We start from the raw sequence: 14,526 nt of genomic DNA on the forward strand, positions 1-14,526 counted from the left end.
AAAAAAGGCAAAATATACAGAAAACAAGAAATAGAAAATTATGTGTTGACAATAACACATATGTTGATGTGCTTGATTGAGCCAATATACAGTGTACTGTGAATGGAAGTATTTCATTTTGTATGCTATAATGATGTACAGTGAATGAATGTAAATAAATAAATAAAAATAAATTAAAAAAGAAAAAAAAAAGAGTTGTATGGTCAGACCAGCTGCCCATCGGAAAGTCGTATCATTAGTATTTTTGTGAGTGAGCTGCTCTAGTTCTCTGTATATTCTGGTTTCAATGCTGTATCTGAGGTATTTTTAGAAATAATTTCTATTTTGTTAAATTTTAATTAAACATTAAACTTTTTATGTTCAAAAAAATCTGAAAAAAGAAAAAAATGTTTTTAACGCAAATTAAAAATATATACTATAACAACTATTTGTATAGCATTTATAGTGTATTAAGTATTATAAGTAATTCAGAGGTATTTAAAGTGTGTTGGAGGATGTACATATATTATGCAAATGCTCTGCCTTTTTTTTTTAATTTACCAGAAGACTGTGTGCACACCAGAGGGATTGAGAGAGAGATGAGTGGGAGGAATAAGAAAGCACCCTTCATGGGAATGGTCATGGCACAATTCCATGTCTCCCATTTTTTTCCCCCTTTCAGGATTTTGGACATGCATGCACACATGCCCAGCATATTTCTCAAGCAGCAGAGTCCAGGACTCAGTCATGCAGTCAGCCATGTGAGATCCAACTGCCTTAATGACCATGCCATGGGCTAGCCCGATACTGTGCCATTTTATATAAGGATCTTGAGCATCCCTGAATTTTGGTTTCCATGGGCGGTCCTGGAACCAGTCCCCCAAGGATACCCAGGCACAACTGTATGTTTAATTTTGTTTTATTGTTTCCTATTTTGTCTATATTGTTAGTGTTCATTTAGACATTTAAAAAATTTATTTTAAACAGCTTAGGAGAAACCCTTCTCTTATCTGAAACAAGGTTTTAGCAGCTTTCAAACTAGCCCAAACATTCAGGATTGCCTAATTACAGGAATCTCATTGCTGATGAGCAGAATAAACCAGGTCTGCTCACCTAGATGCAAGTAAACTGAGGCCACCCCGTGCGTTGAGATTTAGGAAGAGGAACCGTTTCTCTTTTCTAGACACTCAGCTTGTAGCCGGATATGATGGGAGCGTCGTAAGAGCGACCCCTGTTGCTTTACTTGTAGTAGCTACTCCACAGAATTGCATTTTCTGAATTTAATGTTTTGTTTTATTGTAGTGATGGAGATGGTGATGGGTTTTTTGAGTTATTGAACAACTTGGAATTTTCTCTTATTTGTACACAACTCTGAGGATTCAGGAGGGATTACAAACTACAGCATGATTATTCAAAGTGCCACTTCAGAGAATGGGCGCTTTCTAAATGTCACTGCATTTGTAGTTGAACTGCAAAAATCTGTTGGTTTGCACAGTGCTGACTCAGAAGGTCCTTAACTCTTGGTAGATGATGTAGACAAGCCTGCACTTTGTTCTTTTATCAGATATATATCGGGGCTATTATTCCTCTGGGAGCAGCTGAGAAGGATGGCCGGCTGCGTGCAGCTGATGAGCTGATGTGCATTGATGGAATTCCTGTTAAAGGGAAATCACACAAACAGGTCTTGGACCTGATGACAACTGCTGCTCGAAATGGCCACGTGCTACTCACCGTCCGAAGAAAGATCTTCTATGGAGGTATGTGAGCTGTACCTGCTCTGAAAGGTTAAAACAGAAACAGATAAAGAGACTTAATCTACTTTCTGTGTGGTTTTGCAGGTTATTATGTTTAATATATGAGATAACCAATTTGGTGTGATCCAGGGCCCCATTGTAGAAGCTCATGGAAGGTCAGAAGGATCCAGAAATAATAGCATTACTATCAGAAAAGAGAATCTGGGGCCAGCATGGTGTAGTAGTTAAGGTGACTGGACCCCACATGGCCGACTACACAATTCAAGTCCCAAACATAGCCTCTTTAAAAAACATGCCAGATGCACGTATGTGCATGCCAAAATCCTGAGAGGAGAACGGAGGAGAAGGGGTTGTGGTGTGGCCCAGGGAGCATTTTCTCACTTTCCCTCTCTCTCTCTCTGGTGAGTGTACATGCCCTACAGCAAATTTTAAAAAGAGAGAGAATTAAATTTGGGGCATGTACACTAAGATTATATTGATAAATTTTGCCAATGTGGGTTGTAGGTAAGACTATCAATTTAAATCTATTTTTAAATAAATAACAAGGTTATTTAGTCATGCCAAGATAGTCCATTAGCTGAATACCAAAAGATTTTGAATCCTGATTAAATCCCAATATTCAAGGATAGTTGAATATTTCTACTTGAGAAGTTTTAATATAATTTAATATTTATTAAATGCTCACTGTGTCCCAGATACATAGTTTACTTTCTTTAATCCTCACAACACCATAATACACATATGGTTAGTATCTATTTTTTTTCACAAAAGGGTGGAGAGACACATAGCTGGTAAGGAGTAGAGCCGGAACTAAAATCACAGTTTAATTGCAGAGTGGAGTCTAAACCATTGCACTAGGATACTTTTCTCAATAGCTTTGTGAATATTAAAAAGGATTTTTTTTGTCAGTTCTTGCCACTGTAAAATTTCAAAAAGATAAGCATAAGAATGTAAGTTCATGAAGGTATCGATTTTTATTGGGTCAGTTATCTGCTGTGTCCTCCAGACCTAGAAGAGCATGTGCCCAGCCCAGAGTGAACATCGGTACTTGTTTACTAACTTGATGATCATTTACCTCACTCGTAAAAGTGTAGCGCTATGTTGTTATTTAAATTTTTAAAGTATATTTATTTACTTCTTCCCATAGCAAGAAAGATGGTAGGGGGAGAGAAGGACAGAGACAGAACTTACAACAGGGTCCTGACATCATGATCTACCTCCACCCTCAGCCAGCCCCAGATCATGGGCTTACCCTGAGGGAAGTCTCTGGATGCGAATCCAGAACCTTCCCACATGGTCAGCTCACAGAACGTCATGTACTGCTGTGCCACCATCGGGCCCAGCGCTGTGGTTCTGATTGCAGCATCTAAAATAAAGGCCAGCCTTTCAGCAAATAACAGCATTTAGAGATGCATATGGATTTCAGTGCAGTGCTGCCTCAACTTCGTTGGGCTAGAGTCAGAACATAGCTATATACCATAAAAACGTGATATTACAAATGTGCAAGGCAGCTCTCACCTGGGAATCATCTTGAAAAAGTTTCAGGGTAGTTTAGTATTAATAGAAACATTTAGCTGATTCACTATAACCAAAGTAAACTTTATTTTTCAATAATGACTGGATGCTAGTATCATTTTGTTAATATTCTAAAATGTATTCTTAAAATTATGTACACTTAGATCCAGAAGAGACCTTATGAAATATTTCACAATTGTATTGTGTTCTGGTTGTTCTTAATAATGATTTGTGGGACCAGCAGTTGGTATAATGGCTATGTCACTGGACTCCCATGTAGTCGACCACAGTTTGAGTCCCGGACCCAGTGGCTTAAGCTCGTGCCGGGCGCATGTGCGTGCGTGCCCAAGATCCTGAGAGGAGAATGGAGGAGAAGGGATTGAGGTGTGGCCATCCCTCCGGGGGGTCCTTTCTCTCTCTTTGTCTCTCTGTCTCTCTCTGTCTTTCTGGCGAGGCACACGCCCTATACCAAAAACCTCTCCAAAAATATAATAATAATGATTTGTACACAAAAGGCACAAAATATGCCTTTAAAAATAATACTATTCTCAAATTCTCATGTTACCCTTGAATAGCAGAAAAAGGAGTAGATTAACTGTCCATTTGCTGGGACATATATTAGGTCATTGGAAAAGCTGTGATGTACTTTTCTTTGTTGTTCTATGCAAAAAAATGTTATGACTTTTTTGATGACCCAACATACTCCATGTGCCTTTCTTTATCTGTGCCCAGGAGAATTTATGTTCATATGGACAGAATCAGGGGAGAGGGAAGAGGCTGAGGGCTGCTAATGATGAACTCATCTGACAGCGTCAGTCAGGAAGCTGCAGCTGTAAGACACATCCCATGCAGGCAGCCCTGTTGTGATGGGGCGGCATTTCTGCCCTGGTGCTGCGGCCTCCCAGATACCAACCAACAGCAGTCGCTGAGCTAAATTATATTTACAGTGCATTTTTAAATTATTTTATTTAAGTTTAGTAGTAATAGTAGTAGTATTTTCCAGTTTGATCAGACAGGGAGAGGGGAGGAAGTGAGAAAGCAAGCCACAGGGTCAAGGACTGGAATCACGGTCAGCCATGTGGGAGTCCAGCACCTTTAACCACCACGCCACCTGTCGGCCCCTACAGTGGATTTTAAAAGGAGGTTCGATGTGTTGTCCCTCGTTATTTATTTTTGTTAAACTTACTGGTCAGGTTATAAATGTTGACAGAACTAAAACAATTTCCAGAAGAATTTTCTTATTATCAAATCTCATAGAAGTTTGAAAAACTTCTTTTCAAGTGAGGTAGTGTTAGAGCATGTATATGGGGTGTATATGGGGTGTATATGGGGGTATGTGCTTTTTTGTTCTCGAGAGGGCTTGCACCAAAATACTTGAGTTCGAAAAATCATGGTGTTCCAGAAATATCAAAACTGATCGTGTTTATTATAGAGAAACAACCTGAGGATGACAGCTCTCAGGCCTTCATTTCAGCCCAGAATGGATCTCCCCGCCTGAGCCGAGCAGAAGTCCCTGCCAGGCCTGCCCCCCAGGAAGCCTATGATGTTGTCTTGCAACGAAAAGAAAATGAAGGTTTTGGCTTTGTCATCCTCACATCCAAAAACAAACCCCCTCCAGGAGGTAAGGACTGTAGTCTTTCCCTGCACTTCCGTTTCTGAAGCCTCCCACTAGAGCTCATGAAACCATTAAGAATTAGGAACTACATGAATTGCCTTAGAGATTTATCTTGTTAAAAATGGTGAATATTTTCTGTTTTTCAAAATTGGGTAACCTGAGCCAAACTTTTCAGGCTTCGGGTTTATCTGTCATCTCAGATCCCACAAAGTAAGTCTTAGCAGCTCCGTTTGCGTTAAGATTATACTGAGACAGTGGAACAGGGATATGACATGATGGATTTAATGAAAGATGCAATGCTGTGTTTTTTTTAAATATGAGGGCATAGGATTTTTTAAATTATGAGAAATTGAATATGTAGAAATGAATTAAATACTAAAAGCAAATGAGAAAGAAGCAAAATAGATTAATAGAAAAATCTTGACCCAAATATGTCTCAAATCGTGTATCTATATTATTTAATAATAATCACCATGTTCTAGCTATAAAATACCCTTTTTGAATGATGAGGCATTCCTACCTTTCATATATGTTTTACTAAAAGGTAAGTTTTGTTAGGACCTTTGAAAAGTATTCAAAATATCTTGAACCAAGTTTCACAATATTCTCATCTGATACTCATGTATCAGTTTGGTCAGCAGAGGAGGAATTACATCTAATATGTTCAGGCCTCTTGTGATTCAGTAAGTTAAAAATTTTATCTTCTCTTAATATTTCTAAAAAATAATAATCTTTAAATATAATTATAAAATCCAACTGAATTAGATAGAACCACTCATAGAAGTGTATGTATCATGCTTTTCTGGTAACTTCATTTTTCCAAGTCACATGATAAGAATCTTTGGCCACATGAAAATGCGCTATTGCCTTTGCCAGGGGATCTGATTACATCGTGGGTATGAGATCCTTTTGGACTACGTGGTCACTGAAACCACAGTAAAAGAAGAAAGCTCGTTCAGGAAAGTGTTGTGAGCCAAACCAATTTGCAAAAGCCTTGCTATAATTAGTGCAAGGGTGTAAAGGAAGAAGAATCTGTGACATGGATGAGTTATTACTATAGTATCAGGTCACTGCTCACTGATACTTGTTTCCATTTTCCAAAAGCAGTTGCTATGGCAACGCTTGGAACTAGAACTGTCACTGATGCTGTGAGAATGATTATATGGCCTGTGTCAGAAGAATGAAAGGAAGCAGCTTTAGGTGAATTTCATGTTGTATCATTGGAAATCAGTACTTCCAAAAACAACCATTTTGAATATCAGATTGTCATCCCAATACCATACAGGAATCCCAGGCAGTTAGATTAACACAAGTATTGAAGGGTTATTAATCAGTGTGATGGTACTCACCGCCTTTTATTACTAAAGATATTCTCTTTTTAATTCTACAGCAATTAGGGGAGACAGTCTGGTGTTCACTATAAAACTAAGTAATAAAGAAAATTTCAGCTAAAAATTTGTATTACTGGGACCAGCAGTTAGTATAGTGGCTATGTTTCAGGACTCCCATGTATTCGACCGTGGTACAAGTCCCAGACCTGGCGGCTTAAACTCACGCTGGGCATGTGTGCGTGCATGCCCAAGATCCCAAGAGGAGAATGGAGGAGAAGGGATTGCAGTATGGCCATCCCCCACTGGGGGGTGATTTCTCACTTTCTGTCTCTCTCTGTCTTTCTGTTGAGTGCACGTGCCCTATAGCAAAAACCTCCCTTAAAAAAAAAGAAAAAGAAATTTGTGTTACTTAAATATCTTTAACCATAATTTCACATTCGTTTATATTTAAATTTTGTATTAAATTTTGTGTTTTGGTTTTTATTTTTAGAGGTTTTTGCTATAGGGCACGTGCGCTTACCAGACAGACAGAGACAGAGAAACAGAAAGCGAGAAATCACCCCCCAGGGGTGATTGCCGCAATCCCTTCTCCTCCATTCTCCTCTCAGGATCTTGGGCACTCACGCACATGTGCACGGCGTGAGTTTTTAAGCCACCGGGTCCGGGATGCGAACCACAGTCGTCTACGTGGGAGTCCAGCGACATAGCCATTACGCTAACTGCTGGTCCCACGTACCCCCTTTTGTAGAACAAGAATGATAACAGCACTCCTGTCTTATGTGAGTGTAAGGACTGAAGGAGGTAGTGCATGCCAAGCCCCTCGCCCAGTCCTTCAATAAATGCTAGCCTCTGCTGTTTACAAAACTGCCATGGTCTCTTGACTTGTTTTTTTTTTTAAAGAAACTTTAAAAAGTTAGGCAGTGCTTAATAATGAGATAGGAAAGAAAGTCCAATTAAAATGTAAGATTGAGGCAGCAGCTAACGTGTAGCAGGAAATGAATGTTTGCAGCTCATTAATCATCAGCCTGAATGGCAAATTAGTCTCAAGTTGTTGATGAATTTTATATAAAGTACTTGAGATTTTCAGTCATGGTACAAACCAGAATTGATAATTTCACTGAAATGCTAGTTAATATTCTCACAAAACGCTGAGCCCTACAAGCAATCTTTCTAGAACTTCATTCATCTCATGTAGATAGAAGGAAGGTTCTGAGGTAAGCATGGATGGGCGCTCACAGACTGAGCAGTTGCTGCCAACTGTAACAGAGAAGGTTTGCTTCAGAAAAGAGTTAGCACAGTGTAAAGGAGGAGCCTCATCTGTCAGAACAGATCATCCTGTATGGGCCTCAGAACTCTGCTCAACAGAGATTACTTTTTTTTATCTTTTTTCTTTTCTAATTTGCTAGAGAATACATGTGCTTGCCAGAGAAAGACAAGGGAGAGAGCGGGAGAAAGCACGCCCTCTCCCCAGGTATGGTCAAGCTGCAATTCCTTTTCCTCCATTTCTCTACTGTGTTGGAATTTGGGTACACAAGCACACGTGCCCAGCATGTTTTCCAAGCTGCTGAGAACAGGATTAGCACTATGTGGTCAGCCACATGGGATCCTGCTCCCCCAACCACTAGGCGACAGGGCAGGGCCAATTGCATTTTTCTTCTAATTCAATTTTTTTATTCTTTCCTTTTTTGCCAGAGGGCACATGCACTCACTAGAGTGCCCCAGCCAGGCGTGATCATGCTGCAGTCCTCCTTTCCCCATCCTGTCAGGATTTGAGGCACACACACACATGCACCTGTCATGTTTTTCAAGCCATTCAAGCCAGGACTCGAGCTGCCGTTGACCACATGGGATCTAGCTCCTTATGCACAGCATTTAACCGCTGCACTGTGGGGCTGGCCCCAGTGCATTTTCTGATGATGTATGTCACAGGAGAGTTCCTTGTAGCATCTCTGGTTTGGGTTATGAAATTCTGAGATTCTGCTCTTGACTTTTTCAAAGATCAGGGAGTGAGGTCCAGTATCCTCACACTTTGTCTAAGTGCTAAATAAATGGAGTACTTAGAAAAAGCCTCTACTTAAGATAAAAAAGACGTAGCTATTTTTTCTTTACCAGTGCTTCATGGCTTTTAGTGTATTCTTACACAGATTTCAGTCCTAGTTGCAAAGGCTTTGTTTGAGAAGAGGACATTTCTATGTAGTTTCTGTCTCTTCTTTTTCTGCAAAGAAATGTTTTAAGAGCACTAAAGTGATTTTAGTAACCAGACAAGACAGACTATGAGACAGACATAAGCCAAAAATGAATGAAGATGGACAAGTGGGCCTTTGGGAAATGCCCACAGACTTTGTAAAAGAAACTTTAAAAAGTTAGGCAGTGCTTAATAATGAGATAGGAAAGAAAGTCCAATTAAAATGTAAGATTGAGGCAGCAGCTAACGTGTAGCAGGAAATGAATGTTTGCAGCTCATTAATCATCAGCCTGAATGGCAAATTAGTCTCAAGTTGTTGATGAATTTTATATAAAGTACTTGAGATTTTCAGTCATGGTACAAACCAGAATTGATAATTTCACTGAAATGCTAGTTAATATTCTCACAAAACGCTGAGCCCTACAAGCAATCTTTCTAGAACTTCATTCATCTCATGTAGATAGAAGGAAGGTTCTGAGGTAAGCATGGATGGGCGCTCACAGACTGAGCAGTTGCTGCCAACTGTAACAGAGAAGGTTTGCTTCAGAAAAGAGTTAGCACAGTGTAAAGGAGGAGCCTCATCTGTCAGAACAGATCATCCTGTATGGGCCTCAGAACTCTGCTCAACAGAGATTACTTTTTTTTATCTTTTTTCTTTTCTAATTTGCTAGAGAATACATGTGCTTGCCAGAGAAAGACAAGGGAGAGAGCGGGAGAAAGCACGCCCTCTCCCCAGGTATGGTCAAGCTGCAATTCCTTTTCCTCCATTTCTCTACTGTGTTGGAATTTGGGTACACAAGCACACGTGCCCAGCATGTTTTCCAAGCTGCTGAGAACAGGATTAGCACTATGTGGTCAGCCACATGGGATCCTGCTCCCCCAACCACTAGGCGACAGGGCAGGGCCAATTGCATTTTTCTTCTAATTCAATTTTTTTATTCTTTCCTTTTTTGCCAGAGGGCACATGCACTCACTAGAGTGCCCCAGCCAGGCGTGATCATGCTGCAGTCCTCCTTTCCCCATCCTGTCAGGATTTGAGGCACACACACACATGCACCTGTCATGTTTTTCAAGCCATTCAAGCCAGGACTCGAGCTGCCGTTGACCACATGGGATCTAGCTCCTTATGCACAGCATTTAACCGCTGCACTGTGGGGCTGGCCCCAGTGCATTTTCTGATGATGTATGTCACAGGAGAGTTCCTTGTAGCATCTCTGGTTTGGGTTATGAAATTCTGAGATTCTGCTCTTGACTTTTTCAAAGATCAGGGAGTGAGGTCCAGTATCCTCACACTTTGTCTAAGTGCTAAATAAATGGAGTACTTAGAAAAAGCCTCTACTTAAGATAAAAAAGACGTAGCTATTTTTTCTTTACCAGTGCTTCATGGCTTTTAGTGTATTCTTACACAGATTTCAGTCCTAGTTGCAAAGGCTTTGTTTGAGAAGAGGACATTTCTATGTAGTTTCTGTCTCTTCTTTTTCTGCAAAGAAATGTTTTAAGAGCACTAAAGTGATTTTAGTAACCAGACAAGACAGACTATGAGACAGACATAAGCCAAAAATGAATGAAGATGGACAAGTGGGCCTTTGGGAAATGCCCACAGACTTTGTATACCAACGAAACAAAGGCAGACTTCAGGTATTTCCATAGCTACATGTACTTTAAAGGTTACCTTGGAAACCTTCCCAGTCCTTTGGGAGAATGATCAGAGGTTTCATTTCTGCTGGTCAGTTTGTTATTTTTAACTATTTAGTGGCATTGCTATAAATGACAAGACAGGAACAGTTTGACTGCTTCTCTTTTTTCTTTTTTTTTTTTTTTCTTTTGAGAGGTTTTTGCTATAGGGCGCTTGCACTCTCCAGAAAGACATAGAGAGGCAGACAGAAAGAGAGAAATCACCCCCCAGGAGGGATGACCACACTGCAATCCCTTCTCCTCCATTCTCCTCTCAGGATTTTGGGCATGCACATACACATGCCCAGTGTGATTTTTAGCCACCGAGTCTGGGACTCGAACCACTGTCAACTACATGAGAGTCCAACGTCATAGCCATTACGCCAACTGCTGGTCCCCAGTCTGACTGCTTTTAACTTCTCTCACCCAGACAACCCTTCAGGGAGTTGCGTACCACTGTTTCCCAATCTCGTTTTACCACATTGTTCACGTGATGAGAAAGAGCACCAGGGAGCCTTCCCAGATGAACTCTGCCTGATGCTTTCCCAAGTCTGAACAAACCCCTTTCAGTGTGCCAAGGATGTGAATGACTTTCTTCTCGGGATTTAGAATGAACACTGGGTTTGAGTGAATCTTCTATAAGCAGGAATAGCTAAGGTGTCAATCCAGAGGTCGCTGCAGGACCACCATGTGTTTGTGATATGCCACCCGTTACACTGCTAGAGAGTCGGCTCCTAATACTGCCTGCCATCAGACATGGCCCAGACCACTGGTACTTTTCCAGTTACTTGGTGAGGCAAAGGGAATAAGTACTTGGTACAATTCAGAGCTAAAAGGCACTTGCTTCCAACATTGACTTCCTCCATTTTAACATTAAAAATCTCCCACTGTTTAATCATAGCAAAACCAAGGTAATGTCTGTTGGGAAATAAATCAATGAACCAAAAATAGCTTTTCCAGTCCAAATGAAAATGTATTAATAAGTCCCTAACTATGGACTAGCAGATGGCATAATGGTTACATCACTGGACTCCCACATAGTCAACCATGGTTCAAGTCCCTGACCCGGCGGCTTCAAACTCATGCTGGGCACGTGTGCATGCATGCCCAAAATCCCAAGAGGAGAATGGAGGAGAAAGGATTGCAGTGTGGCCATCCCCCTTGCAGGAGGGTGAGGAGGGTGGTTTCTCACTTTCCATTTCTTTTGTCGCTGTCTCTCCAGAGAGTGCACGTGCCCTATAGCAAAAACCTCTCTAAAAAACAAAAATGTTCCTAACTTACTCCTAGATATGGTTCAAAAATACTAGTAAGGAGCATGTTTTACTATGAAAATTAAGCCAAATTCACAGTGCCATTTAAGAACATAAACCATCCTTATTCATACCAATTGGTAGTGAGCAGGAACCCAAGTGCCTTGTAAGTTTCCTGACCTAGGCTAGGAGATTCTCAGAGACCATAGAGAGAAAATTTGTTTCCTAATACCAGTCCCTTTATTGCACAGCGGAAGATATTTTGTTTGACAAGAATTCTTGACTGTCTAAGCACTTATTTTAAACTGTGATAATATTAGGTCATGGGGAAAGTCATGATGCATTTTTCTATGCAAAAATGCATCATGATTTTGCTGATGACCTAACAGCAAAGTCTCTTGATAGTCTAGGAAAACCCTCAGCATTATGAGCTACCAATACCGTAGAGCATCAGGAATTGTCCCTGCAAATGAGTTAGACTTAGCTTTGTGCTTTCAGGGTAGCATTTTAGCCATGAGCCAAAGAGTCTTTACATTAAACATTTAATGTTCTAATGCTATGCAGCTTTTTGAATTTTAGAACTAAGTATGATACATTTTAATGATCAGTTATTTCATTGTAACTGGATTTCTGACCACTAACCACTGAGTCCTAAACTTAAGCTTAACACATTTATTATTTCCTTATAGGACTAAGTTGCCCCTTCAACAGAATCAAAGATAGTCTCAGTGTAGCAGTTTCTAAAATATTGGATTGTTGGAAAAAGTCATGGCATATTTTTCTATGTTTTTCTATACAAACAGTGCATCATAACTTTTCTAATGACCCAATAGCTCAAAACTTAATGTAGCCTGAATTAATAAACAGTGAGTCATCAGGTCAGTGAAATGCTATCAGTGTCAGTGACATCAGCAACCCTTCAACAGGATAAGCAGAATGATGACTTTAAAATGAGAAAAATGCTCTGGTAAATGGAACACAGCAAAGCAACATACAGGCTCTGGCTACAACCATGCGAAGGGTATCTGCAGGCGTGGGCAAATGTGGGAGGTGGTAGGGAAGGGAATTGACTTTGGATAGGATGATGATGGGTGGGTTTTGTTTCTTTTTTTCTTGCTGTATTTTTTCAGAATTTTCTTTGATGTTACAATATTGAAATTTTAAATAATGACAGTGATAGTAAATCTAATGCTAGCAGCTATCTTAAATAATTGAAAAACCGTGGATTTTTTTCTCCATATAGTTATCCCTCATAAAATTGGCCGAGTCATAGAAGGAAGTCCAGCTGATCGCTGTGGAAAGCTGAAAGTTGGAGATCATATCTCTGCAGTGAATGGGCAGTCCATTGTTGAGCTGTCCCATGATAACATTGTACAGCTGATCAAAGATGCTGGTGTCACCGTCACACTAACGGTCATTGCTGAAGAAGGTAAGGAACTGGAGGACCCGCCTTCCCCAAGCTGATCTGAGAGGCCCAGAGCCTGTGGCAGGCACGGCTTCCTCCCGCATCGCCAAGTGGCTGCAGTGACAGGACCATTTATATACCCTGGGGTCTTGTTCTTTGCCTTTTCCATTTAATGAACTTAAAAGATAGTTTATTATAAAGTTGTCAGCAGCTCAAGAAAAACAATCCTGCTAGGGAGTGGTGGCCATTTATTTATGTGCTAGAGAAGCAAGCATCCAGAAGTGAAAGATTGCTAATACTGTTCAGATCTTACTTTCTCAAAATAATGTCGTAAGTCTCTATTGGAGTGAGAGAAAGTACTTGATTTTGAGTTCAAAGAAAGTCACTATTGACATCTGGACTTTTACGGGAGGCCTGTAGCATAGTGTGCCTTTGCTGGGGGCTGGGGGGGGCAGTTGCTTTATAAATGGGACAGAGGGGCAACGGGGCAGAAGGGCAGAGTGGTAGTGGGGCAGTGGGGCAGTGCGCAGGACTGGCTAGCAAAGGGCACAGAGCACACACCTGCAGCCCTGGTGTCCCACAGCATGCTTAGTGCCATGCCTTGCTTTAAAGCTGCCTTTTGATTCTTAAGAATCTGTAATCAGGAACTATTTCTGAATTAGTTCATGTTCATTGTTTATGACAAGGTAACCACTTTGTAACACGCATCTTCCCCCCGCCCCCCATTTTGCAAAACTAATGAAGACAAACCAAAAACAGAATAATGAAGTGTCAATCTTTGATGTTAAATTCCTTATAATGTGTGTTTATGCTCCATTTTTCCCATGACCCTCTAATCAATTTCTGGGTCTTTTTTTTTGATTATCCTTTACTTGATTCCACCCTTGTTCTCTGCTCCTACCGCACACTCACACATTTGTCTCTAAGGCAGTGCACGGATCTTTCTGTGCAGGGTCCCGCAGTATTTCTGTGCGGACATCTCTCCTGGCTGCTCGCTGAAGCCCCTTTTGGTCCAGTAGGCCCCAAGGTGCTCTGACATCACTGTCTCTGCTCTTTCCTTCTCCATCTGTCTCCGCACTCTTCCCAGACTCTGCTGATTCCTCCTCCTAGAGCTCCAGGGCTTCCCTACTCTCTACACAGGCATGGTTTTAGGATTTTGCTCTCTGCCTGACTTTTTTCTCTTTTTTTTGGAGAGGTTTTTGCTATAGGGCATGTGCACTTGCCAGAAAGACAGAGAGAGACAGAGAGAGACAGAGAGACAGAAAGTGAGAAATCACCCCCCAGGGGGATGGCCATGCTGCAATCCCTTCTCCTCCATTCTCCTCTCCGGATCTTGGGCATGCACACATACGCGCCCGGTGTGAGTTTAAGCCACTGGGTCCAGGACTCAAACCAGGTCAACTACATGGGAGTCCAGCGACATAGCCATTACGCTAACTGCTGGTCCCTCCTTGCCTAACTTTCAAATTTACCTCCCAATGTTCTCTGTAAACCTCGTAGTAGGCCTCTTTGGCCTTTATGCACTCAGCTGCCTCTTCCTAAATCCTGTGGCTCACCTCTCTCTGCTGTCCAATAGACCTTATTCTTGAATCACATTCCCTTGTTTAAATGATCTGATCTTTAAAGACAAAATATTAGTTAACTATAGTAGTAGGTGCTTCGTAAATATTTTTTGAACAAAAGAATGATTAAATGGACTAATAAAGTCTGGAGGTTTAGTTCTGAGCCATTCTGTGCTATTGCTAAAGCAAAAGCAAATGTAAACCAAACAGAAGACATAAGGCTTTTTTTTTTCTTTTCAGTTTTGCTACATGTGCT

General features: G+C 40.9%; 1 protein-coding gene across 6 annotated transcripts in view; it reads left to right on the plus strand.

Moving 5' to 3' along the window:
* MAGI3 (membrane associated guanylate kinase, WW and PDZ domain containing 3) overlaps window positions 1–14,526 on the plus strand; it is a 302,211-nt gene that overhangs the window by 235,908 nt on the left and 51,777 nt on the right. For 5 of the 6 annotated variants that reach the window (XM_014588240.2, XM_014588239.2, XM_006149615.3 and 2 more), the window contains exons 14-16: window positions 1,544–1,736; window positions 4,681–4,869; window positions 12,547–12,732. In XM_014588240.2, the coding sequence (XP_014443726.1) occupies window positions 1,544–1,736; window positions 4,681–4,869; window positions 12,547–12,732 (568 nt within the window). The remainder of the gene's footprint in view (window positions 1–1,543; window positions 1,737–4,680; window positions 4,870–12,546; window positions 12,733–14,526) is intronic. The other variant, XM_006149616.3, reaches the window with a different exon arrangement.

Source organism: Tupaia chinensis, unplaced genomic scaffold (genome assembly GCF_000334495.1).
Source record: "Tupaia chinensis unplaced genomic scaffold, TupChi_1.0 Scaffold000270_2, whole genome shotgun sequence".
Lineage (NCBI taxonomy): Eukaryota > Metazoa > Chordata > Mammalia > Scandentia > Tupaiidae > Tupaia > Tupaia belangeri.